At 44.8% G+C, this 26,374-nt stretch overlaps 1 protein-coding gene across 1 annotated transcript in view; it reads right to left on the bottom strand.

Moving 5' to 3' along the window:
* Positions 1-5,065: 5,065 nt before the first annotated feature.
* SV2B (synaptic vesicle glycoprotein 2B) overlaps positions 5,066-26,374 on the bottom strand; it is a 90,569-nt gene continuing 69,260 nt past the window's right edge. The window contains exons 9-14 of the mRNA XM_045824993.1: positions 25,730-25,818; positions 23,198-23,362; positions 16,467-16,600; positions 14,193-14,393; positions 10,383-10,542; positions 5,066-8,105 (exon numbers count right to left, since the gene is read on the bottom strand). Coding sequence (XP_045680949.1) covers positions 7,922-8,105; positions 10,383-10,542; positions 14,193-14,393; positions 16,467-16,600; positions 23,198-23,362; positions 25,730-25,818 — 933 coding nt within the window. The 3' untranslated portion in view covers positions 5,066-7,921. The remainder of the gene's footprint in view (positions 8,106-10,382; positions 10,543-14,192; positions 14,394-16,466; positions 16,601-23,197; positions 23,363-25,729; positions 25,819-26,374) is intronic.

The raw sequence follows: 26,374 nt of genomic DNA, 5'->3' as shown, positions 1-26,374 counted from the left end.
CTGGTCAAGCACAAGCAAAGCACACCCTCTCAAGCATCTCAAAAGGAAACACAGGTAACATCACATGCGTTTTCTTTCTTTCATTCTAGCAGGACTCACACGCAGAAAGTTCTTTCTGTGTTTTGCTTTGCGTGCCTGTTCCCACTGTGAGAAGTCAAAACTTGGAGGGACCTTACAGCCGTGCACCCACCTCTTCCATTTTAAAGATGAGGAAAACGGGGGTTAAGCAACCAGCCCAAGACCTCACAGCCTTTTCCTAGATCACGCAAGTTAGGCATGGAGTCAGGAACCTCTGGGTTCCCAAATGAAGCTTCTCCCAATGTATCTGACCGCTGTTCCGTGGGTCAGTTTGCTGGAGAGACTTGCTCCCATGAGCTCTGTTAGAACAGTGTATTTAAATATGGTTAAAGTCACGAGCCAAAATTGACATCTTCCCTACCTGGAAGAGTTCAATTCTTGCATAGACCTATTGTGAATATGCAAAGCACCACTCACTTCAGTTTCCTTGTTTATAACACTTAATCTTCACAAATTCCCAGGCACACCCAGAGGTTTTTACCTACATGCAATTACCCAGCAATGGTAAGTGGTGAGGGACTGGTTAAATAAGCAGGGGTTAAATGCCAGCTGTCTGCCAAGATGGTGCCAGGTGTGTCCACCTGAGCATTTAAAATAAATGTATGCTGAAACGGAATCTAGACAATTGTCCCCAAAGATGAGGAAAGTCTATTTCAGGCTCAAGCATATAATGATCGTTGAAGGACATCTTGGGCCCTCCAGCAAATGTCTTCTGGAATCATCTCCACATTCAGACGCCTCCTAAAGAATAGCGGGAAAACATTCGATATTTTGCAAAAACTGTTTCATGTCCCTTGGCAGAAACTGGGGCAGGGGCTAAACTCCCCTGGAGCACAGACCCGTTTTTTCTAAGGTAGCTACTGCCCTCTAGTGTTGTAAATGGAAAGCAAACCCTATACCTGGTAGATTCTAAATCCAGCCTCAGCAAGTTTTTCAATTAATGGTGCCTTGGTCGTCCTTGGTCGGTCCTTGGGAACCACTGGCAGACAAGGACGCTGCACTGGGGTTGAGAATTTGTTCTCCCAAGATTTCTGTTCAGCGAATTCACACTGGCACACCCATCCCTGTTAAAATACTGAAACGCTTCCATACCAATTGGCAGAAAGCCACTGCCGCAAGTCCCCTGAGTACCTCCACCACCAGTCAAGAACCAGGACCCTCCTCTGAGCCCCCCGGCCCAGGGCTCTCCACCCTCCAATAACCAGATCCTTAATGGTCAACAAAGCAGAGGCCTCCGAGACCCTGCCCCAGGGCCGTGGCTGCAGCGTGAGGTCAGCGTTTGGATCAGCCCAGCGATTAAACCTTTAGGATGTGACATTTTACTTCACCCTAAGGAATGGCCCCTCACCATTCAACTATGGTGTTTATTCATCTTTCTATCCATCATTTATCAAGACTGACGTCCCAGATGCTGGGCGAGTCACAATGCACAGGAAAAAAGAAAGGTTTGTAAGATCACGGTGCTATGGACCCTTCCACACTTAAGATGGCATTTAATTTAGTTAATATTGTCCCCATGGCCTGGAAACATTAGCAGCCAGTGACTAGTTTACACCCAGCCTTCTCTGGGAGGAAGTTTGGTGGGGTAAGCGTGCTGCACTGTTCACCTGGTGATGAAGGGCCAGCTCCACCTCTTAACAGCTTTCATGGTCTCTGGCGAGTTACTTCACCTTCCTATATTTTAGGTTCCCCGTCGCTAGAGGGAAGAAGTAACATATCACTAAGTTATTCTAAGAATTAAAGAAGACAGTCTTCAAAAGTCTTTATCGCGGCCCTTGTCATACAGTAAAAGTTCCCAACAAGTGTTTGCTAGTATTTGGATCACAAAGTATTCAAGGTTAAAATTTTTATTTACCACTCACCAAACCAAATGTTTCTGCTACGTTCATACACTGAAGTGCAAAGAGGCGTAGCAATCCCACTCTCCGGGGACGGTCAGGTGGAAAAACACGTAAAGGGGCAGGGACACTAGAGCATGAAAAATATGACGAGAAAACAGAGATTACTTCGGTCACTTCACACTCACAGCATTAGCTTAATCGTGCAGTAGCTGCATTCACTGGGCATGGTGTTATTTACAGGCTCACCCAAACGGCTCCAGATGGGCACACGGGCAAGATTAATCCAACCAGTTGTCAAGGCATTGCAACCCAGGGAATGGGTCCCTTTGCAAGTCACCTACACACCCCCTTCTCAGCATCTCTTTCCTCCCTGGGCTGTGTGTCAGCCCACTTCATCAACAGCCGTGATATTACAAATGCCTGCCGTCCCTACCAAGTATTCTTTGCAAATCGTAGAGCACTTCCCAGGACCACTGTGGAAAGCTGGTGAGGTGGTCTTCATCACCTTTGTTTCGAGATAACTCGACGTCATCTCTACTACTCAGCCTGGCACATCTGAAAAGCGGCCAGTGCCCCCTGTAGTCAAAGGACTGAGACAGCCATTTTTGTAGCGGTGATGCTAAGAAAACATTCAAAACCACTAGTCAAACATTCAGGGAAGACTATGAGTAGTCACCCACATCTGGATTCTTTCCACCGCCCCCCGCAAACATCTGGATTCTTTCCACCGCCCCCCGCAAACAGGCACATCTCTAGGCTCCCCGCCCACCAGAAGGAATAAAACCTCTAACCCCACGCGACTGCTCACTGGGACCCAAAAGACTAGTCTGCACTTTCTGAGTTTACCTTATGGTTTTGGGATAGAAAAAAATTCTAAATATTTGTAAATATAAATCAGTACAGAAAAAAAGGACCAGCAAACTTTAAGAAGAGCTCTTCTTAATGCCTCAACCTGCATTATCTGCTTCACCCATCACATCCAGAACAGAGAAGTATGGTAACAAATGATGCAGACACTCTCTTAGTCTGTTTAGCATGGGAACCTCCAGGATTCAAATGGACCAAAAATCTGGGACCTAAGCTCAAGCAGAAAAATACCCTTAAATCCTCCTCTATTTCTGAAACCTGAAAGGCACAGGTCAGTTATTTTAATATTCAGCCCATTAGAAATGTAGCAGAATCAACATGACAAATCTGTGTTTATTATACTTATACATATTTCACACTTTCAAATTTTAAAGTATTTTTTAGACTTTTATCCCCTATGCGAAAAAGAGCTCGAGTCAGAACTGACTAATCCATGACATGTATTTTAAACAATAAAATAGTTTTCCTATCAATCTATGTGCTATGGGGTATATATTTTTTATTATTATATGTCACACATACCTCCATCTTCCTTCCCCAAACTGTGATTTTCAGTAGTTGAGCTACCTTTCAAAACCATCTGTTAGACTTACTGGATGCCCATGTCTGTTCAGGACGACCCACAAAATACCCTTTTCCTGCGTCCCTTGTCACAACCTCAGTTCGGTCACACATCTCAGCCACGCGCTGTCTGTGTCCTGACGGCAAGTCTGCAGCTTGCAGGACTTCCATCGTCCCACTGTAAACTACACGGGAGCGCAGGTTTCTGCAGGTTTCTGCAAACTGCCCTTATGAAAATCATTAGGATAAATACCTGCAAATGAGCTATTGGCAATCTACTCCAAACTTTTGTTAAAGTTGGGATTTCTTGACTCACCCAGACTGACTCCAAACTGGAAAAAAAAAAAAAGCTAAACCATAAGACACATTTTGAAGAGGCAGAGTTTCATCACTTTCAAATATATTTGAGATCGAAAGAATTTATTTTGCAATTATTCAGGAGAAGCACTTTCATGAGTAAGAGCCATTTATAATTGTTCATTGACTGCTTACCAGTTAGTTGTTTTTCTGAGCATTTTTTAAGCAATCCTTTGCAATATGATCCAAATTCTAATTTTCCCGGAACGCCATTTTCACTGGCCTTTGTTCGTACCCTACTGAAATCACACATGCTGATTTAAAGAAATCTGAATTCCTGAGATTATATACGTACGTGGGAAGTGGGGGGGCATGACAGTTGGTTTTGAGTGGCATGCTCTTCTGAGCCATGGTCACTGTGAATAAGGCCACCACATGAACTTTGGTAGAAGACACCTCTTAAAAGACCTTTGCTTTCTAAAGGAATAGATATTTCTGGTCTCTAAAACTATACGGTATTTTAATCCACCAGGACCAGAGGTAAATGAAAAGCTCAGCTTGTGTTCTCAGGTGAGATGCTCATTCCCCAGTTCACATCTTGAACGTTCTGAGGGTAGGGACTGCGTTATGGGCCTGCCAAGTAGGTCCCGTCCATTCTGTAATTAGCACTGACTATAAGCACTCGTATTTCTCCCTTTAACCTCTGTGGATAGCTCTGGCCTCAGTTTCATTTCATCATTCACCTTTCTGGAAACCTCAATGCTGGTGCAAAAGTCATGCATCTAAATTTCCCGGCTATGCCTCTGCAAATGAAATACAATGTCCGTTCTGCGTGTCTCGAAGGCAAAGGCTCTGCATGATTTATTCCCAAATTGCTCTTAGGGCTGTGAGTAAATACAACGCCGCTACCCACAGAAGCACAAAGCTTTGGTCCACGTGGAAAGAAAAGCACTTAGAGGCAGGGACCTAATATAACACAAGACCCACGGTAGCCGTTCTGAAAACACGTGTTGGATGAGGTCTAAGTGGACTTGTTGAATAAATGAATACTGATTTTTTCTGGCCCTCCCATTCATTTTAGGTCAACCAATCAAGTGAGGTTTCAATGACTGGCCTCAGGAAATGGAAGGTGAGGGTTGGTCACATTGTCCCACTCCCCAAAGACTCTGTGGGTGGCCCTGCAGTAGGGTATCAGTGACCGACAACTCACCTCAGAATTACAGACAGAGCACAAGCCTTGTGACCCACTCCTAGTGCTACGCCTCACTTTGGACACATCATTTAACCTTTCCGGGTCCCCCTGTGCAAAATAGAGCTAAAGGAAGTGATTCTCGATGCTCCTCCTAGCTGATTAGATCGATGTAGGAAACCGGAAGAGACCTTGGCATCTGAAAATAATCTCTAGCCTCAGTTTTTCAAGGTGTGTTTACAATTCTTTTTATTATTTTTTAATGAACTAACACAAGGTACCAGGAGACCCTAGGAACGGGGTGACTTGTAACATGACCTCGGGGCTCATGTGCGAAAGACTTCACAAACTGACACACCCCTTCCACCAATTATTTTCAATAAAACGAAAGATCGAAAATCAGCATCAGAAAAGAGCACAATACAGTTAAGACTGTTGAAAATAACTACTCCCAAACTGGACATCATAAAATACATCGTGAACTGTGAACAGATTCGCTCAATGAGGGAGAACCTCATTCCTTTACTTCTCCACAGATGCCGTTGGGAGTTTCTCTGGGTAGAACACAAAATGAAAAAGAAGTGGATGGCCAGGAATGCTGTACATTACACCCCTCAATGTCCTGCCACTGAGGCTGTATTTCAAGGAGCATTTATCTCAGCAGGAGTGACGGCATTTGAGAAGGGGGCACGTTCCCGTGCCAGACGGCCTTCCGTGGGGAAAGCCCACAGACCGCGGGGGGGATGAGAATTGCCCTTGGTTGTGTCGGTGGGTGGTGTGACAAGCCAGGAAGGTAACACGCAAGTTAGCACTTGGAAATCAAAAGGAGCTTACCCTCCCCCAAAATTATTGTCGCCACCCCAACACTAAAAAAAATGCATCACGTTTTAGATTTATAAGATCCGCCTGCACTAGATACGTAGACTCTTAACTGCCTTGTCAATTCTTTATGCGATAGCTGCTCTTTGAACCAACGTAAGGGACGTCGTCATCCCAGGTTCACACAGCTCTCTTGTGTGAACTAGCCACTATATTTCACATCTTAAGACTGTGGCAGGTATATTACAGCTATATTACATTGGGTCTCTCATCATTGACATAGTGTTTCTGTTAGGTTGCTTCTATAAAACACTGAGAGAAACATTAATACACGGTGGCCTATTTATATATTGGGGGTTATCAGGATGTCAAATCTGAGTAGATGTGTCTTCAATGTACATGGGGAAAAGGGGGTGAATAAAGAGGTGAGAGACAAGGTAGCAGAGTAAACATTTCAACCATTAAAATTGATCTCAACTTGAGGGTAGAAAGTTGCAGCAGAATTTACTCTCTCCCCCGGCTGCCTGTTACTCCAGGGAACAACAGAAAGATGGCCTGAAGCTGTGTCGGGACCCAAGCATTTCTCCAAAACTGAGAAGACACTCAGCAGAGCCATCATTATTCTGTTTTCGATTTTGGAGACTTCTGGTACGGGCCATGTGGCACCTTTCCACGTTGAGAGTGCCGCTCATCAGCTCAAAGCCTGAGTTCTCGCAGGCTGACGTTCGCCTGGTCCAGGTAAGTTCACTGCCGGGGTCACACGTTCCCAGCTCCCTGTCCCTTCCATGCAGAACAGTTCTGGTGGATAAAATGTTGATCCTTGTCTACGTGGTGAAGACTTCAGCCTGTGGCTGACCCTTGCCAAAGTAGTTTGTCCTAGGTTCCTCCACCCGCCCCCAACTCATGTTCCAAACTGGACCTCAGGAAAGTGTCTTCCTAGAGCACTCAAGGAAAACATATCTGGCATCCACAAGACTCCCTGCTCCCTTGTCAATGACATCTGACTCCCAAATCCTGAACCCAAACCCATAGCATAGATTTCCCATGGGACCTGACCATTATAACAAATCTGGGTTGCGTTTTGCTGCCAAAAGGAACAGGAAGAATTTCCACTTTGAAGAACTGCGGCTACACTTGCCCGCCCTTCCCTCCATCCCACACGTTGTCCACCCTGTTTGATTCTCACCTACAAAGACAGTGCCAGAGGCTACTGAACACTTCTCGGGGTGTTTCGGGGTGAGCGGCAAAGTCAAATGCCAGTACTGCAGACAGTGGAGCGGGGGGGTTTCTCAAATGGTCTGTGTAAGAGGGGAAAGCTCTCCACCTACACGAAGAGAAGTGCCTGGATTAAGTGAGCTGCACAATGGGAGCTTGCCGAGTGCCTCCTCCCCACAGCAAGTTAAATGGCTCTGGGAAATTGTGCTTGCATTTCATTCCATCAGACCCAGTTTCCTGGGACCTCACATACCAAGTCCTCCCGAAATATGGCTATAATGCTGGCAAAGATTTGCAGACCCTATTTCTGCAAATTGAACCCAAATACAGTTATGTACAAAGTTAGTTTACAGAATACCTACCCCATTAAGTTTCATTGAATAGATCAAAATAGGAATAAATATCATTCGTAAATTTTATCATCTAATCATCCTGAAAAGCTCAGGACACTTGGTGGGAGGGTAGGAGGTTGCTATAGATAATGCACAGATATTTGGTTTTCTATGTCAGAGTATCTTTGCCGCTATTGGGCCAATTTTCAAATGGAAAATGTGATGGGTGATTTTTTTTAAATGCAAAAATATATGTGTTTTATACTTCAAGCCCAACATTCATAGGATGGCTCTAACTTCTCGTCAAGTCAATTTGGTAGGCCACTGGGCTCCAAGGACCTTTTTGAAAGAGCTTGAGTGTTCTCAAGCTCGAATTCATTTTGCATTGCAGGTAAGTCCTTGCACCTCACCTGTGGCAATGCACACTCCTTGCTCTCGGCATGTGCACCACTGGAGGGGGTTAGTTCTCCTCCCCTGCCTTGGGCTGGGGAGACCTGAAACCAAGCACACAGCTCTCTGATTATCAGGGTGGCTCATGACCCCCCAAATCAGTCACCTGAGTTACAAACATCTTGAAGCTGAAATGGGTCCTAAAACTGGGGGCCACAAAATCAGTCTCTCCTCCGGTGCTATCCAAAGTCCTCTGGACGGCGACAGAAGTGTGGACGCATTGAAGGTTCCTGGAAAAGGTTCTTCCAAGATTGCCTGTCCCCGCAGGTGGCTCACATCAGGACCTGCTCTCGAGTCTCCGGAAGACGAAGGGCAATCAGGCCGCCCCCGACGAGAGAGGTGGCAGCCAGAAGGATGGGGACCACTTTGGTTATCCCAACAAAAGAAGCAAAGATGGTGTTTCCCAGAATGGCTCCAAATTTGCATAATCCATTGAGGATGCCAAAGGCCGTTGCCCTGTAAAAGAAGAAAGCATGTTCTGAATGACGCCAACGAGGCTTTATTAGATGAGTAGGACTGGGTTCTTTCCGTTGTTGTGGACGAAGCTATACTGAAGGTGTGGGAGGGATTTTTTTCCCTGAAATATAAAAGTAATACATTCTCATTTCAGTCAAATTGGAAAATAAAGACTAACATGAAGATGCAACGATATATAACCTCACCACTGGAGAGCAATCGCCACTATTAACATCGTGGAGTATTCCCTTCAAACTTGTTTCTTTTTCTTTTCAAATATATCCTTTTTTAACATTTTCACAGGTATTACAGGAGGATTATGAACTGCTGAAAGGGTGAAGGATGACACAGAAAGTGTAAATGTTCCCCCTACTCTTGACCCTCTTATAAATTAGACACTTATTGTCCCTAAATAGTGTTTCCCTAAGCATAAGATTACATTTCCCAAGCTCCTTTGCTGCTGCGTATGGTCATGTGATTAAGTTTCGGCCAATGGGATGTAAGTGAGTTTCTCCCGAGAAACTTCCTTAGAGGTGTCATGAGTGGGCCTTTTGCCCTCTTCTCTTCCCTCCTTTTTCCTTCCATCCCACTTCCTGGCAGGGACCTGGTGTCACCTTGGACCATGGCCGAGATCATGAGAAGGAGAATAAGACAGAAAGAGCCTGCAGTGCCTGCTCTGGACGTTTACAGGAAAGGAAAATAAAATATCCACCTTCCTAAGGCTACAGTGTTTGGGGCTTCTGTCACCCGTGGCAGAGCCTAACCCAAATTATTGTCCCTCAGTCCCACGTCCCAGGGCCTGGGACAATGACCTATTATTGACCTTCTGTCCTTCCTGGACTCCATCTGTGCGCAGACACAATATTCCCACATTCTCCCTCCCCAACGGAAATAAAATGTTTCTTTTTCAGACCACAAGTTTATTAAGGATGTGGCTAAGTATTTATACTTTAAGCTCCTTTTTACATTTTCTTTTGGGTAACTGTACCACACTAGACCTTTACAATCACTCGCTGCCTTTCTAGTCTTTTGTTTTCAGAATATTCTTGGATGTTTTTACAGTTTTCCTTTTTCCAAATAAACTCCAGGTTAATTTTTTTTCAAGTTCTTTGGGGTTGAGAGGAGGATTCATGCAATTTTGAAGGGGCATTTTTAAGTTAGAGAAAGTCTAAAGAAGATTTGACATTTTCTTAAGATTAAATCTTAGAATTTTACAAGGTATATCCTGACATTATTCAAGTCTTCTTTTATATCTCTCAGTAAAGCTTCATAGTTTTTTTTCAATAAATGCTTCACCTTTCTCATCAGTTTGATTCCCAGATATTGTATGATTTCTGCTGTTATTAAATGGATTTCAATGATATTTTTAATTTTTAAATATATTTTAAAGTTTATACATTATTCAGCTTGTTCTATTACTGACCACCTTACTAAGTTGCTTTATTGTTTCTAGTATTTTCTTTAGTTAATTCTCTTGTGGTTCTTTCATGTAAAATCCCACCCCATGCTAATAACGATCACTTCTCTTCCTCTTATTTTTATTTTTGTAAAACTTAGGAGTTCTTTGGTTCAGGGGGTGGTATGCTGTGCTTTTCCATAGCAACCCACATCCCAGTAACTCTGTCACCAGTTTAGGGCTTTTTTTTTTTTTTTTTTTTCAGAATTCCATTTGCCTGCCTTCCACACCACTTCACAGTCCTTTTTGACCACAGGTGCCCTTTAGGTGCTATTGTTCAAATCCCCACTTCCTCCTCTATGAAGAGAAATAACTGCTAAGTAAAGGCCTTGCCCTAATGCCTTTAAACCAGGTCTCTTCTCACGTGGCTTCTGCAAAATAAAATTAAACCCAGGGCAGCCTGTCACACTCTCTGCAAATGCCCCAGACCACCATGCCTCATCCACCTTTATTTCTCTCCACCTCTCCCCAATCCTGTGCTTCCCTAGCTCTTCACCTTCTCACTGCATCTCCCATGGGAAGTTTGTTCTCACCTCTTTTTGATGACGTGGCACGTATGGTATTGCCCTCTTATTTTTCTCTCCTAGACACGGTTTACACTCATCCTTTGCATCTTGCCATTCACCGCATCCTATTAAGCCTTAGGCTACCCACTTCCAGGTCTGTGCTGGCTCCCACACAGGAGAAACTCAAAATCCTAAGACACTTAGTCCATGGATCTCCAGGAAGATCAAGGTCACCATGGTGCAAGATCGTAGAGCAGGTAGGTTTCTAGCTCAAGTCCAAACGAGTGCCAGCGAGGAGCCCAGGGAAGAACTGACCTCTGGTTGGTGGGATACAGCTCCACCGTGATCACGTCCAGAGCATTCCAGGCAGCGATGCTGGTCCCGCAGAAGAGGCACTGCCAGCCGATCATCGCGGACTCGCTGTTGCCAAAGAACAGGAAGAAGCAGCAGACTGCCGAGATCAGCATGGAGCCACCTGTGGAGGGAGGTCAAGGGCCGGAAGGAGCATGAAGCCCGTGCCGCCGGCAAGGCTGTTAGCCACAGGTCTTGCCCCATCTGCCATCCTCACAGGCACACCTGAAGTGACAGGTTACCGTAAGCAAAAGGTCCATCTCTCCACAGAGAGTGCAGCTTGCACCCTCACATGGTACCCCAGCCATGGAATCAGAGCCCTCTGCATGGGTCACATCACCAGAGCTAGCCTACGGGAAGAACTTCAAAACTGTCACTCTGCGTTCCCAGCCCAGAATAACTAGGGACAAGGCAGGGGTGCGGGCTGGTTAACAGTCTATCATATGCCAGACATGCTCGCATAACATATAGCATAACATGTCTATATGCTCGAGACATGTTATTGTATTTAAAAAAGCAAAGTCTCCCTGTGGAACTTACATTCTAGTGACAACATAACTGTAAATGGGCCACAGAAGGCAAACCTGCTTATTCTCCATCTACGCCCATCCCATCCCACACATCTGCCATTCTCAGCCCCACTCTGTGCCCCGAGGAGGTAAAAAAGCAGGTCCCAAACAACCAGCTGGGGTTTCGGGCAAGAGTCCCCTCCAGGCATGAGGAGCCTGCGGGAGGGAAGACTTCCGGCTGACAAGAAGCCAGAGGGCTGGCCTGGCATTGCCAACAAGTGCCTCCTGGGGGCACCTCCGTGGGAAAACTTGCCCTCACACCTAGCGCTAAGCCCTGCCGGCCAGCTGGGAAATGATAACTGTGCATGTCGATTGTGCTGCTTCTTAGAAGGGACAGGGCTGTGACCAGGTGGCCTGATAGCCTTTCCAAACGGCCAGGAGAAAACTAGAATGCGAGGAGACTGGCATCAGCTGACCCATGTATCACCTGCACTCACGCGTCCCTCAAATGGCCAGCTGTGGGGCCTGGCTTACGAGAAATGCTGACAAATGCTGACAAATGTTTGTTGAGGACACATATCGTCATCAAAGAAATCAAATGCTAGTCAGGGAACTGACCTTTCAACCATGTAAAGTCTGCCTTTTGCATGTCTTTCTGGCCCACTGTACTTCTGCTCTCATAATTGTTGTTCCTCTTGTGACTGAGAACTCTAAGTTCAGATCCCAGCCTTACCTGTGTGACCTTGGGGCAGTCATTTTACCTCTCCGTGCCGGTTCACTTTCCCCATGTGTAAAATGTTGATAAAAAATAGTACCAACCTCACAGGACTATTGCGAAGGTTAGATGTGTTAATATTTACAAAATGCTTAGAACCCAGGCTGACCTATAATAAGCACTTCATAGGTGGTAGTTAAAGGAAATTTCTAGTTCATGCCTGTCTCTCCCAACAGATCATTTGCTCCCAAAGCACAAGGATGCTATCTGTCTCAATTACTACTGCATTCCCATCGCTGACTGCACGGCCCGGCAGAGGGTAAGTGCTGCATAAATAAATGTGTATTGAGTGAATAAATGAGGAGTAACAGCCTCATCAGAAGAACTTCCCTTCTGTTGTTAACAAGACACTGCTGCTGCCCAGGCAAGAGTGCGGCAGAGTAGGCAGGACGGAGGATGCTCCGGGAGATTCAGCGGTGGGATTCGTCTGAGGACCGTGGATGAGGCTATTTGAGAACAGATCGCCCATACCCCACCGAGACAGCCACTGAGCATCCACTATTCACTGAGCACCAAGGACACCAGTTGGTCCATTGCGTGCCACTTAGAACCTCACTAAAGACAGAGGGACACAGAGAGGGCTCTTAACTGGCTTGCGATTTAGTTCCTAACAATGTAGATCAGAAACAAAATACATGCATTAGTAAAAGAGAGCTGAAGAATGAGCACATATTAGTTCTGGATGTCCAGCTTGGGGAGTGTGGCTTTGTTTGGCATTACAGAAATCAAGGATATATGCCCGGTGACAAGAAGGGCTTCAGAGGTGAGGAAAGGGTGGCCGTTCTTTCCCTCCCTGCCTGCTTCCTGCGCCCAGACTTCCCTCTGCACCTACATGGGCAGTGCGGCTGCTCATGGGAAGTGGGCCATTCTCGTTCACACGTGCACCCACCCCACCGCTTGTACACATCTCTCTCCAAAGAACTTCCTCAGCTATGCCAGCACCTGACCACAGACTTCACTGTTAGACCCTGGAACTCAGAAAGGCCAGTGACAGAACGGCAAAGAGTCACAGGTCTACCCTCACACACCTTCTCTCATGGGAGCAAGCAGAGGCATTGGTTGAGACCATTACGAAACAAAAGCTCAGACAAGGAAAGGAAGTGGTGCAGACTTGTAAGGTCAAGGTCGGCCGACATGGCCACCTGACTCCCCGCCACGGCCTCATGCACGACGCCATCCTGTAGCACCTTCTGCTAGAAAGCTGGGAGCTTCAGACTAATCTAGGAAAGAGGCCATTTTCGTGGGTTCTGGTCAAACTCAGCAGCACTGTTAAGCGGCAACGGTGTGGCAGGCCAGGGGCTGGGCACGGGCTGTACAGGAGTCACCAAGCCACAGCCTTCCCCCCGTGGGCTTCAGGTCTGACCAGGGCACTGCCTCTAACGGAGCACACGGCTCAGTCCACCATGCCTAACAGATAACATCACCCACACCCTAAGGTCAAAAAGCTAAAATCACAAGCATTTCTTGTGCTCACCATTCCGAATATTCATGATGCTATTTATAATAATAATTTTCAACAGGAGCCCAACACCAGGAAAAATTGCCTTCCCGTAGAGACCTGACCGATTTTTTCTTCCCTGACAAAATGTCTATGTGATTTATTCTGTTTCCCTTTGAGCTTCGTTGCTAGGAATCTTGGAATTAATTTTACTGAGCAACTACATCCCTAGGTCAGATCTTATGGCACATTAATCAGTGTGCTGTCTGCTTTCCCACCCCTGGCCCTGACTCACATTCTAATGTACATTTCCTCTGGCCCTGGGAATATACACTTTGCTTCCTGTTCCCCTCGGGTGGCATGAGTTTCTGTAATAAACTGCTCCAAATCCTGGCAGAGTACAGCAAGACACGCTGGAATACAGCTACCTTTTTTGAGAATCTGCAATGCACCAAGTACTACAAGATGCTTTGAACACATCACATTCAATCCTCACAAACACCTACCAGCTAGTTAGGGGTATTCCCGTCTTACAGATAAGAAAACTGAGGCTGGAGAAAGTAAAAGGTCACATTCAACGTCAAACAGCCTGTAGGTGATAGAATTCCTACGCAAGTCCTGCCTGACTCCCAAACCCGAAGTGTTATCACTGTTCAATAATATGCAACATTTAAAAGCATCAGACAAAACCAATGCTCATGTAAGAAAGGGCATTTCATATATGTTTCTGGAAATAGCCTTACAAAGCATGTGCAGTGGATATGCTTAATGTCCCTCCCAAAGTGCTAATAAAATAAGCAACTGTCCCAGACTCGTTCAGTCGGGAAGTGGAGACGAGCCGCTGGCCTGAACCAGGACAGAGGCCTCAGACCGCCTCCCTGGGGCCCTGGGATCTGGTCCACGTACCTCCTTGACTCAGCGCCAGCAGGTTCCGTCTTACCTGTGCAGTTTCCTGTGCCAGATCTCTTTAAGACACTGACAAATTCCACTGGACACTGTAAGTCACCGCCTTAGCCCCCTGGAGAACAGAGGTGGCATCCCTGTCCACTCACCGATCATCTTGAGCCTTCCCATCCTATCCATGAGCAAAGCAGAGATGATGTTCCCAGGCAGCACGGACAGGCTGCCCAGGAAGCTGACGAGGTAAATCAGGAAGTCGTTATCTTGCTCGAAGTCCATGTGACAGCCCTCCTTCTGCTCCAGAAAAGTCGAGTTGATAAAGCGACAGTTGATGAACTTGTGCTCGTAGAGGTCTGGGGAGAGAAGGAAACCTCGGGTTCATGGAACGTGGAGGGGGAGTTAAGGGGAGTCAGGCAGAGCCAGGATGAAGTTATGCCCCCTCCAGGGACAGGCTGCACCAGCCTCTGGCAATCGCAGAGTCTCAAAGTCAGTGTGGCATTTGCCAAGGGATGAAGTGAGAAACCTCTACCAATGTAATGACCTGTTCCACTTCTGACCAGCGAGGGAAAATGAAACATTCACTGAGAGGCTTGTTTAAATACATCATCTCTCGAGCCACATACCAGTTCTCCCAGGCTACCCAGCTAACAGAAGCTGAAGAGAGAAGAATTGGGGCCAGATTGAGTCAAACACTCCAGAGCCCATAGGGAAACCTGAACATTCTTCAAAATAGAAATAACTGGGCCAGTGGATTTCAGGGCGGGATGCAGGGTACCAGGGCTGGGGAGATAAACAGGGGAGCACAGAGGATTTTTTAGAAGAGCACAAATACTCTTTAAGATCTATGATGATGGACACACTATACATTTGTCCAAGCCAATGTTCAACACCAAGTGTGTGATGTGTAACACACACATAGTGCATAGTGCTGATCTGGACATAGGGCATATAGTTCCGGGAGAAGATTACAGACTTTAGAACCAAACTGTTGAGAAACCAGGGATACAGTGTGCAACACCAAGAACGAACCCCGTTGTAAACTATGGACTTTGGGTGACAATGATGAGTCAGTGCAGGTTCATCGACTGTAACAAATGTGCCGCTCTGGTGGGGACGTCGACATGGGGGAGGCAAACTCTGGGGGTGGAGGTTTATGGACACCTCTACCTTCCTTCTAATTCTGCTGTAAATCTAAAACTTCTCTTAAAAAAAAGTCTTAAAAAAACAGAAACCATTTGCTTTGGAATCAGGTGGAAGTAACATTAAATAGGCTCCCGAGAAACCCGGGTTTGGGGCACTGACCTTCAGCAACCTGGAACCTCCGCCTACAAAGTTGGAGGAGTACCCCTGTTATCTCCATGGCTTCCCCGCTCTGACATCTCTGGACTACAACTCTTTGCAGACAAAGAGGCATCATTAAAACTTGAAAGAAGAAAAGATATGCCAGGTTTCCATGATAAATAGGAACGCACAGAACTATTATTTTTTTTTAAGTTCTGGCTAAAACAATCATTTCAGAAGGCTAAGTCCCGTGGCAAGATTATTCAGAGACACAGATATGTGGAGACCAGATGTTGAGCCTCTGAAGCTGACATCATGGAAGAAAAAGATGTTACATAACCATCCCTCAGTGCTGATGCCAGGGAGAAAGCGCTGATCTGGACATAGTGCATGTAGTTCGGGGGAGAAGATTACAGACTTTAGAGCCAAACTGTTGAGAAATGAATCCAAGCTCCATCAACTTGTTAGATGTGGCCCTGGGCAAGGGACTTCAGCCCCAGTTTTCCTTAGCTGTAGGATGGAGCTATTGGGACAGTTCTCACTTAAGACAATGGAGGTGAAACCGCTGGTGATCCTCAGTTAGTTTCCTTATACCCCGAGTCCACTTGGTATGATACTAACATGTGATGACAGTAGTAAGAATCACAAGAAGAGAGAATGGATGGGGTTTTGTGATTCTTTAATCATGGATATCATAAATGGTGTGATTTTAAAATATTACAATCCTTTCACTTCGTGCAAGAAGCTTGAAAGCATGCCATTTTTTTCCTTTTCATTTACTGCTGTGATACCATGAGTCTTGCATTTTGCAAGTTTCAGATGAGGCAAGGCCTTCAAGAAAGCACTTTGTGGATAAAACACAGCCCTCCTAGAGTGGCATTTCATCTGTGTCCTACTTCATTCTAAGGACCATTTGCATACAGTATTGGTCTCACTGAGATCAGGACACACCCAAAACTCAAATGCCTTGGTGAAGACTGTGCAAATCACCTGCACCATACCTGGGGCGAGAACCCATCCTAAGTCTCAGCACTTCTCTCTCTGTGAATATTTTACTGTTCCTAAAGCTTATGGCTGAGTATTTTGGTTCTTAGACAAGATTAGCCCACCCCCTGACAATCTCCCCAGTCTCTGCTTGTTCTTACCTGTGTTATAAAAGATGGTAGATTCAATGGTGCAGTTTTTGAAATAGGTATCAGTGGATGTAACGTCTTCAAAATAGCACTCGTCAAAGAACGTGTCTTCAAAGAGAACATGTTTAAAGTACATCTTTGTGAACCTGTGGAAAAGATGTTTGTGCCCGAGTGATCCATCCAAGAAAAAAGGAGGCTTGAGAGCAAAATGAAACACAGAGAAAGGCAGAAAAAGGAGAACTGGAGACCAAAACGTACTGAAATGCTATTTTTAACCTAGACTAGTTCCCCTTTTCTGAGCTGCTGGTTTTGTCAATGAGGAAGGCTTCAGAAGCGTGGAAGTTGGTGTCCAGTACAGGTGCACTTGGGGGACTGTGCATCAGCCTGATGGTCCCCAAGTGCAGGCCCATGGACCTTCTGCATTGGAATCATAGAAAGGTGAACACAGTGAAATAAAAACATTGGTAGCATTGCACCTTATGAGAAGTTTTAAAAACCTGCAGGCCCCTCAGCTGGTCTTAGTAAGTTTAAAAGCAATAGATTTGGGAGAATCTTCATTTTTTAAATAGCTGCAACAGAGATGTGGGGAAATAGGCCCTTCCATGCACATCATTAATAGAATATAATTGGTGCCGCCTGTTTGGAAAGCAAAATTTTGCAAAAATTTTCAGGGCGCAATCCCTTTGACCTAAGAATAATCACCCCTAATAATTTATCCTACGTGTATTTGCTCATACATCCAAAGAGATACACTGGCAGATGCTCATGGCAGCATTTCGTATGACAAGAAGTGACTATGTGATAGATGAGAGGTAGATAGACAGATACCATACAGTGGGACGCCACACGGCCAGTTACAGCTATTAGGTAGCTCTACATGTCTTAACATGGAACAATCTTCAAGACCTATTATTAACCAAAAAACATCAAGTGCCATGTAGTGTTCACAGCCTGCGACCTCTCACGGGGAAAGACAGGATATGACACGCATGCCTCCAAATGCAGGGACGACATCGGGAATGCCACACAAGGAACCGGCAGATGCCATGGCCCTGGGGAGGCTCGATGGGGGTTAAGAATGAAATAAACCTGCCCTGGCTGGTGTGGCTCAGTAGACTGTGCACCGGCCTAGGAACTGAAAGGTCATTGGTTTGATTCCTAGTCAGGGCTCATGCCTGGGTTGCGGGCCAGGTCCCCAGCAGGGGGCATGTCAGGGGCAACCAATCGATGTTTCCCTTTCACATCGATGTGTCACTCCCTCTCTTTCTCCCTCCCTTTTCCTCTCTCTAAAGAGAAATAAATAAAATCTTTAAAAAAAAGAAAAGAAAAGAAATAAACCTAATTGGTCATTTGTACCCAGTGTATGTATTACTTTTTCACTTGAACATAGAACATTTAATGGGAGGAAGCACCCAGGTGATTAAAAGGTGCAGCCACATTTGGGAGCCACTGCACTGCTCCAACCCCAGCATAGACTGAAGAGGAAAGAACAATATTGCATTTAAAAAACATGCACTTGAGAAATGTTGACATCGCCTTCCATTGGTTGTATGCCCTAAGCTTGGCCAAACTTGTACTCTAGAAAGCTCTGGATATGTTTTCCGACATGAGCAATTACAATCCATCATGTAACCCATGGATGATCATTCATCTATTCATTTCCATGTTCGGTCTTCAGCACACACTTACTGAGCACAGTACTGTGAGTACAGAGAGGAAAGACATAGGCCCTGCCCTCAAGTGGCACTGGGATGAAAAGCAAACAGGCAACTATAAGGCAGCAGGACTCATAGTGATAGAAGGAGCACAGGGTGCTGGGGGTCATTGTGTCTTTTCAGGGCCACCAGATAATTCGGTCCAAGACCATATACAATGGCCAGCTCCCTCACCCTTCATGTTATATGTAGTCTGCTCAGAACCCTGACCAGAGACACTTATCAGTAGCTTCTGAAAAAAGACCTCCCACCCAGAAAAAGACCTGGGCAAGTGCTTCTCAGAGGTACCCAGACCACCTGCACCAGAGTAACATGGGAGGCTACTATGGAAGAGGCAGTTTCCTACTGTGCCCTCTTGAACAATAACCCCCAGAGTCCGATACCAGCTGATTATACTTAAAAAAGAATGAAAGTCATTGATCTAGGAAGCCAGATTATTTTGGATAATTTTTATTGGGTCAAATCTACTACAGACATTAAAAAAGAGACCTCCGAAAGCTGTTACTGAACTCTTTGGATTTCCGCAGAAAAACTAATTGGTTGCCTTTTGTTACAGGAAGAGGCCTCTGATTTCAAAATAAATGTAACTTGTACGCTGCATGTGTTTACTCGGGAAAACTATATCTAAAGATTATCTTAGGTCTCTGCTTTTCTTAATATTTCGTTCTCTTTAATATAGCAATAGGCTGCTGATGTGGCCTTCTGTGATATTTTAATATTCTGGCAAAAGGGGGTAGAAAGCAGTGCCATAAATCATAATGCAGTCAGACCTTAAAACTTATCTCCAAGTGAGTTATATAAAAAGACAAAGTTACAAAGAAAGAGATAAAAGGAGAGAGGGCCAAGGTCTATTTTATGAGTCTCCATATAAATCATCTCTTCCAATCTCTAAATTATATGCAGAACGGGTCCAAGAGTTTTCATTCAGGACACTTCAAAGATTGAAAAAAAAAAGTTAGCGAAAGTATCATGTGGAACTTTTCTTGTAAGGAAACTGAAGCCATTGACAATCCAGAGTCTAGGGCAGAATTATTATTATGAACATCATACTTCTGTTACCCTTAGGCCCAGGGCTTGTCCACCAGATGATCTAAACTATGCCAAAAGTCACATCTATTTAGTCACCTTGATGGCATCATCCTCAAGAAGCTTGGTCTAATGAAAGAAATAAACAAGAAAACTGACCGTTACGATTTAGGGATAATTATATCACTATCATAAAGTCACTGTATTGCTATAAAATCACTTCAAAATGGGCACATGTGATCCATTTGGGAAAGACAGGAGATGATTGATTCTGAAGGACGAAAATGAAAGAGACTTCTCTTAATGGTGTAAAGGATGTCAACCAAAACATGGAGTAGATGTTATACATAAAGGTAAGGCACCAAAAGTGCCCCACCGAAGTCAGAATTCCCATTAGCACCGCTTCTATCCACCCCTGAACTTGACATGAACAAGGCAATACAAGAAGAAGCAAAAAGAATAAAATCATAACCATAAGAAAGGAAGAGATAAAACTAAGTGGAGAGAAATAGTGTTTAACAATTGGAAGATTCTCCAGTATAAAGATGTCCCCAAATGAATGCAGACATTCTACATAATTCCAGTCAAAACCCCAACCAGCTGTTTATAATGGAATTTTAGAAACTGATCCTGAAAATCACACGGAAGAGCGCAGGGGAAAAACCAGCCAAGAAAAACGTTAGTCACTCAGTGAAAGAATCGAGTCCTCCCGGAAATACAGTGTGGCTTTGGTAGAAGAAAAGACAAACAAACCCACGGAACCAGAGCACAGAAGCCCAATAATACATGTAAAGAAAACTGACATATGATAAAAGTGTTTTTGCATATCGTTAGGGGAAAGACAGGCGATTTCATAAACATTGTAGAGACGACTTGCTATTTGTATGGAAGGAACAAATTAGTTCCTGTCTTGTGTACACAGGCCACCTCCAGAAAAATTAAGGACCTAAATGTGGAAAGGCAAGCTTAAAATGTAGATTAAAAGCATGGAAACTGACTCTATGACTTCGAATGTGAAAGATTTCTGAAGAGCCAAAAGGCACAAGCCTTAAAGGGAAAGATGACAAATTTGGTGTTTAAAGAAAATCTGCACGAGCAAGGATTCCATAAAACAGAATCTAAAAAGGAGGTCACAAACTGTCACAGCGGAGGGGAGACTAAGGAGATACGACTGCTTAGTGTGAGATGGTGTCCTGGATGGGCTTCTGGAACGGAAAAAGAAAGTGGGTAAAAATGAAAAGCATCTGAATATGGTATGGACTGTATGTAGTTAATAGTAATGTATTGGTATTGGTTCATTAATTGCAATGCATGTACCATGGTAACATAAGATATTAATAATAAGAAAAACCTAGGTGTGGGGTAGATAGAAACTTCCTGCACTATCTTTGCAATTCTTCTGTGAATCTCAAACTGTTCTGAAATTGAAAGTTTATTTAAAAAAAACAAGCCACTGTCAGAAAAATTTTAAACGCATAATTGACTACTGCTTTTTATGACTAATTTTAAAGAACACCTTGCTAGAAACTATCTGAAATTCATCTGTTGAAACCTAACACCCAATGTGATGGTGTTAGGAGGCAGGGCCTTTGGGAGGAGATTCGCTCATGAGGCTGGAGCCCTGGTCAATGGGATTAGTGCCCTCATAAGAGAGGCCCCACAGAGGAGTGCCTTAAACTTGGACCTCCACCCTCCAAAACTGGGAGAAATAAATTTTCGTTGTGTGTAAGCCCCTCCATCTGTGGTATTTTGTCATAGTAGCCTGAACAGAGTAAAACATCAAGCAAATTAATATGAAAGTGACAATACAGTAAGTAAAATAAGCAAGGCCCATGAACAGGCATGGACATGGAAACTGGAATACCAAATACCCAGTATCTCCAGTCACAGCTACTTCCTCAGACCTGGAACCCAGGAGGCGCACATACACACCCCCCACCGTTGGCTCTACCATACTGAACCAGGCCCACCGCCACCAGGGAAGTTCTAGGCGGTGCCCCAGTAAACGGAGCTCTTAGCAGTGTGTAATGTTTCAGCCTCGTGTGTGAAATCAGCCACTTCTCTCCAAGGTGTGTGTTTGCCTTCTTTCCCTCTCCACTCTCCCTGTGCCCTACTATAGATGCCGTTCCTCATTTCGGATTTCAATCTTACAAATCTAGTTTTCACCCTGAGCTATTTACCGCCGGCCTTCAACGAGAACTTATGAGAGCTTTCCCCCTACTTTCTGCTGGCCCCTCGTCTTGTGTGACGATGACTCCTTGCCATTGGAGCTTCTAACCCTGAGCAGCACGCAGCAACTTCCCTTCGAGCTGTGAGGACAATTTGGGATTACCACATTACTTCCTGGGTCCCGAGTTATCACAAACAGGAAGCACATCCGCCTGCCGTCCAGGGAGGTTGAAATCCACTACATCCCCTTCTCCCATCCTAACCCGCAGAGCCCATCCCTGCCAAGCAGAAAATTCTTCCTAAAGGGAGAGGGTACGTTAATAAATTACTTGGTTAATGCATGTTCTGGGATGAAAAGCTATCCTGTTTTTAATGAACAACAAAAATAAAGAAAAAGGCTGGCTTGACATTTTTGTTCAGCGTTTGAAATACAAACTTTTTCTTTTGTCTTTCTGGCATTTCCCAAAAAGCTCAGAGTTCTGAGGCAAAAGCAGCCTGAGGATGCAGAGCCACCTGATTGCGTGAGATGCACTGGGACGCTGCAGGAGGTGCCTGGGGAGCAGGTCGAAACTCCTCTGTGTGCTTTTGTTCCTTCCTGGGGCCCCACAAGAGGCTGACATTTAGGTTGCAGTCAGATCTCCTTATTGACAAAATTTCTGGGTCAAGTTGGAATCTCTTTTTACACAAAGGCATTTCCCCCAAGTGCAACAGTCAATAAAGTAAATAAATTTTATCTAAATTTTAAATCAGAGAAGTGTGGATAAAAATCAAGGAAGGGATACTGGTAGCAAAGGGAAAACTACCCACTCAAGCAGAAGAACATCCATTTAACTTTCCAAAGAGGCTTATGGTTTTCAAAGATGGGGTGCTTTCTAGCTGAAGAACAGCAGATGGCAGCATAACTCAGAAAAAGAAACCAGACTTGTTTATTCATTACACCAATTTTGGTTCCTCATCTTCCAAGCAGAAAAACACCCTTTTTACTCAACAATTTGCTGGAGGAAAAATTATGGGCTTCAAGTAGTTGTAATTTCTGTATCCACTGGTTAAAAACCAAATATGTGAGCCCTGACTGGTGTGGGTCAGTTGGTTGGGGGTTGTCCCAAAGCGAAAGGTTGCTGGTTCACTTCCGGGTCGGGCACAAGCCTGGGTAGCAGAACAGGTGCCCCGTTAGGGGCATGTGATAGGCAACCAGTTGATGTTTCTCTCTGAAATCAATGTTCCTCTCTTTCTCCCTCCTTTCCCCTCTCTCTAAAATTAAATAAGTAAATAATCTTTAGCAAAAAAATTTTTTAAATGTAGGCAAAACTTTTCTAATACTTTACTCATCATTCCCCCAAAGGACAACACTATGGAGGAAGACAGGCCAGGCTGATCTGTCCTTGAAGGTAACATTGGGTAGAAGAATAACAGAAGATAGTGTCATGTTAGTCTTCGCCTGAAAAAGTGTCCGGAATCAAAGAAAAAGCTCGACAACCAGGCAGTGGGTCGATACAGGGACCTCAGCAGCATGAGCTCTGGTGGCATTAAAGGGTCACAGCTCCCTGCGTATCTCTGTGAAAAGTGTGAGTCGCAGGGAGGATGGTCTGGGTGGCCCTTCGCAATGCCTCCATCCTTGGACAGATCAGCTACAGCCAGGAGACCAGGCATGATGGGAGACCAGCCCAATACACCAAGACAGGGCCACCAGGTGCATTGCTGTGTCTCTGGCAGCCATAAAAATAAGTTCTGCTGCCACCTACTGACTCCTTATCTTTCCGATGGCTCTCTCCCAAGAATGGTCCCCAAGGCCTCTGACCCTGATCTAGGGAAGGTCCATGGTCTCTCACTTACTTATCATTCACCAGCTTCCCATGCTGGTGAATCTGATTTTCCATCGTGAAGTTGATCGTGGCGCCGTACACGTGCTCACCGAAGAACACCTTCATTTTGGACTTGTACTCTTCATCTTGAAAATACCGGATCATGTCAGGGAACCAAACTGTCAGTCCATAGTAGCTGGAAGAGAGAAGACAGAGCATTTGAGCAGCTGTATCCCTTCGGTGAGCAGAGTCTGCATGTCTCAGTGGAGGTAGATAACACTCACTTTAAATGCTTAATGTGGTCCATTGTTAGGAAATCTAATCATATAACATGGTCATATTAAACAGATCGGAGGGAAAAAATCATAGTCATCTCTATAGGTGCAGAAAAGGCATTTGATGAACAGACCACATTTGTTTCTGATAACACTACCAATAGATTAGGAACTGATGGATGCTCCCTTAACATGTAAGAAAACACACATCGCAGCTCAAAAGGCAAAGTCTTACTGATGGGGGAACACTAAAGACATTCCCACTAACGTCAGAAATGAGACAAGGACACCCATTGTCACCACGACTACTGAACACTATTTGCAGGTCTTAGCCAACTCAGTTAGACAAGAGAAAGAACATAGAAACCTAAAAAAGCAAGAGGTAAAACTACTTCTGTTTGGAGATGATATGATTTTATACCAGGAAAGTTCAAGATAATCAACTAAAAAAAATGGGCCATTAACATATAAAAAAGATGCCCAATCCCACTCACAATATGAAAAATGCAAATTAAAAACTACACTGTGTTACCATTCTCACCTACCAGATTGTCAACACCCCCAAATTTTGCCAAAACATCCTGGTGGTGAGGCTACGGGTAAACAGGTGTCTCTTACATTGCTGAAAAAAGGACAGAATTGTACAATAACATATGGAGGATGATTGGTCAATGTCTAAAAAAACTGCTTATGGATTTACCTCACTTGAATCTATAATCCATCTCCAGGAATCTATTCCACTGATGAACTCGCATGGCACAAAGTAGCCCCAAACACAGTTACTCATGGTAGCACTGTCTGAAAACTCCCCAAGAGTCTAGCAATAAATCCCTGGCTGAAAGAAGTGAGGTACTTTTCTGTGGAGCGTGGTGCACCTGTGCTACACTGCTGTAAAGAGTGAGAAAAATCTCCATTTATTCGTAGGAGAGATCACCAGCATATGTTACAGAGTTCAAAAGCAGATGCAACGATATGTTTCTTTGAATAAGAAAATGAGGAAGAAATAAGTATACATATTGGCTTAAATTTGCAAAAATAAGCACTGGGATGGTAAATAGGAAATAAAAGATGATTGCATATAAGAGGCAAAGGGGAATATGTAGAGGTTGTTAGAGCCGAGTTCACTTTTTGGGGGTCCAGGGAGTATGTCTTTGGTCATGGGTGGCTGGCAACAAAGCAATATCACCGATGAGAATGTAAAATCTCACTGGAAGTTTCTAGTTGGTGGCAGTAACTTACTGAGCACTTATGATGTGCCGGAAACTACTGCAGGCACTACTACATACAATTAAACAGCCGCAAGCTGCTGTAAGTGGGCCCCGAACCTTGGGCGGAAAGAAGGGTCACATTACTTGGAGGTGAATGAAATGACTGACATGAGAGCCTGCCGTTTGGGAGAAGAGCCAGCTAATCACCGGTCATATTATATTTCATTTTCCGTATCACAGGGCCCATTATTGCAGAGTTTCCCCATTTTCCCTACTTAATATTCACAGTGGCGCTGATGGCTGCCTCCTCAGCACTCACTCCTCGCTTCTTCTCTGGGAAGAGACACTTCATTTTCCATCAACCCTCAAGAAGACTAATGAGATTGTCAGCTCAGAGGCAAATCCTCATGAGTCTAGAATCACTGGGAAATCACATGCCTTTACCAGTGATCACTTTAGTCCAGTAATTATCCATTTTTGTTCTTCTTGTGGCACACACAAACTAATTACTAAAATTCTTCGGCACACCAAAAAATATATTTTTTGCCAATCTGACCAAAAAATATGGGTATAATTTTGATTCGTTCACACTAGATGGCCATTGCTGTGTTGGCTGTTGTCTTTTTTTTTTTTAATTTAACACTCTAAGGAAAAAGAGATCCATGCCCCTGACTAGATAGTCAGGGGTTGCACGTTTTAAAACTTCTTGCTGCACACTGGGTGGAAATCGCTGGTTTAGCCCTGGGTGTGTGGCACACGTCTCCTGAGAACTTTGTCACTGTTCAAAAGGGCGGCTCTGCAGACGGTCCTTGTGACAGAACGCCAAGAGGGGCACAGGCCTCTTGCACTCACAATGAGAACCAGCCAGAGGCTGAAACTCCTCCCGCAGCCCGAGGAATTCTTGTTACAAGACAAGAGTAAAAAATTTCCTCGTGGCAGACACGCCTAGATGGCTTGCCTGTTACTTGCGGCCCAAAGCATCCAACCTGAACTCCATGAGTCAGAACCAATCATAATCCTCAATTTATGGAGGGGGCACGTGAAGCACAGAGAAGTCAGTGAACGTAAGCGAGAACTTACCTTAAAGCCATGGTGAACCAGACCACGGCCAGAATCAGCGTGTTCATCCGGTAGGGCCCCAGCACACAGTACAGAGCGTTATCCCAGACCTATGATCCACACCGGAGAAGGGCTGTTAAAGGAACCTCATTTCTCAGGCTTTCTAATGAGCTGTCTAGGGGGTCATGGAGAGAATGGGCAATGATTATCTCCCAGATGTGGTGATTCTATTCCAAGGAAAGCCTTTTCTCTTCTTACTGGCTGGCCTTGACTTCCAAAAGTCCTATAGCATCTTTCCTGGGAATACAATATTTCATGCATGTGAGTGGGGATTTCAAGGCACTGGACAAGCTTAAGTACTGAGTTCTGCCCCCTGCCTGCGGGAATGGGCTGCTATTCCAAACACTGCCCGACCACACACCCAGGCCATCCAGTCTCGGCAGGCTCTGGCCATCAGCTGCCTCGGTGCGCAGCAGCCGACTGATGGGCCTGCAGGAGCCACTGCTTTGCAGAAACGGCCTTGCCCTTCGTGAAGACTTTCTCAGAAACCACTAGCAAACCTCGAGGGGCCATTTATTGCACTTGCTCTTTTCTTCCTATGGATTATTTAAAAAGAAGACACTCGAGAGAGATGTTTACTCAGACTAGACATTTTACCTAAATTCA

This window comes from Phyllostomus hastatus, unplaced genomic scaffold (genome assembly GCF_019186645.2).
Source record: "Phyllostomus hastatus isolate PE091 unplaced genomic scaffold, TTU_PhHast_1.1 phas_scaffold_555, whole genome shotgun sequence".
Classification (NCBI taxonomy): domain Eukaryota; kingdom Metazoa; phylum Chordata; class Mammalia; order Chiroptera; family Phyllostomidae; genus Phyllostomus; species Phyllostomus hastatus.
The sequence above is the reverse complement of the archived record's forward strand: the minus strand, read 5'-3'. Positions and strand labels throughout refer to the sequence as shown.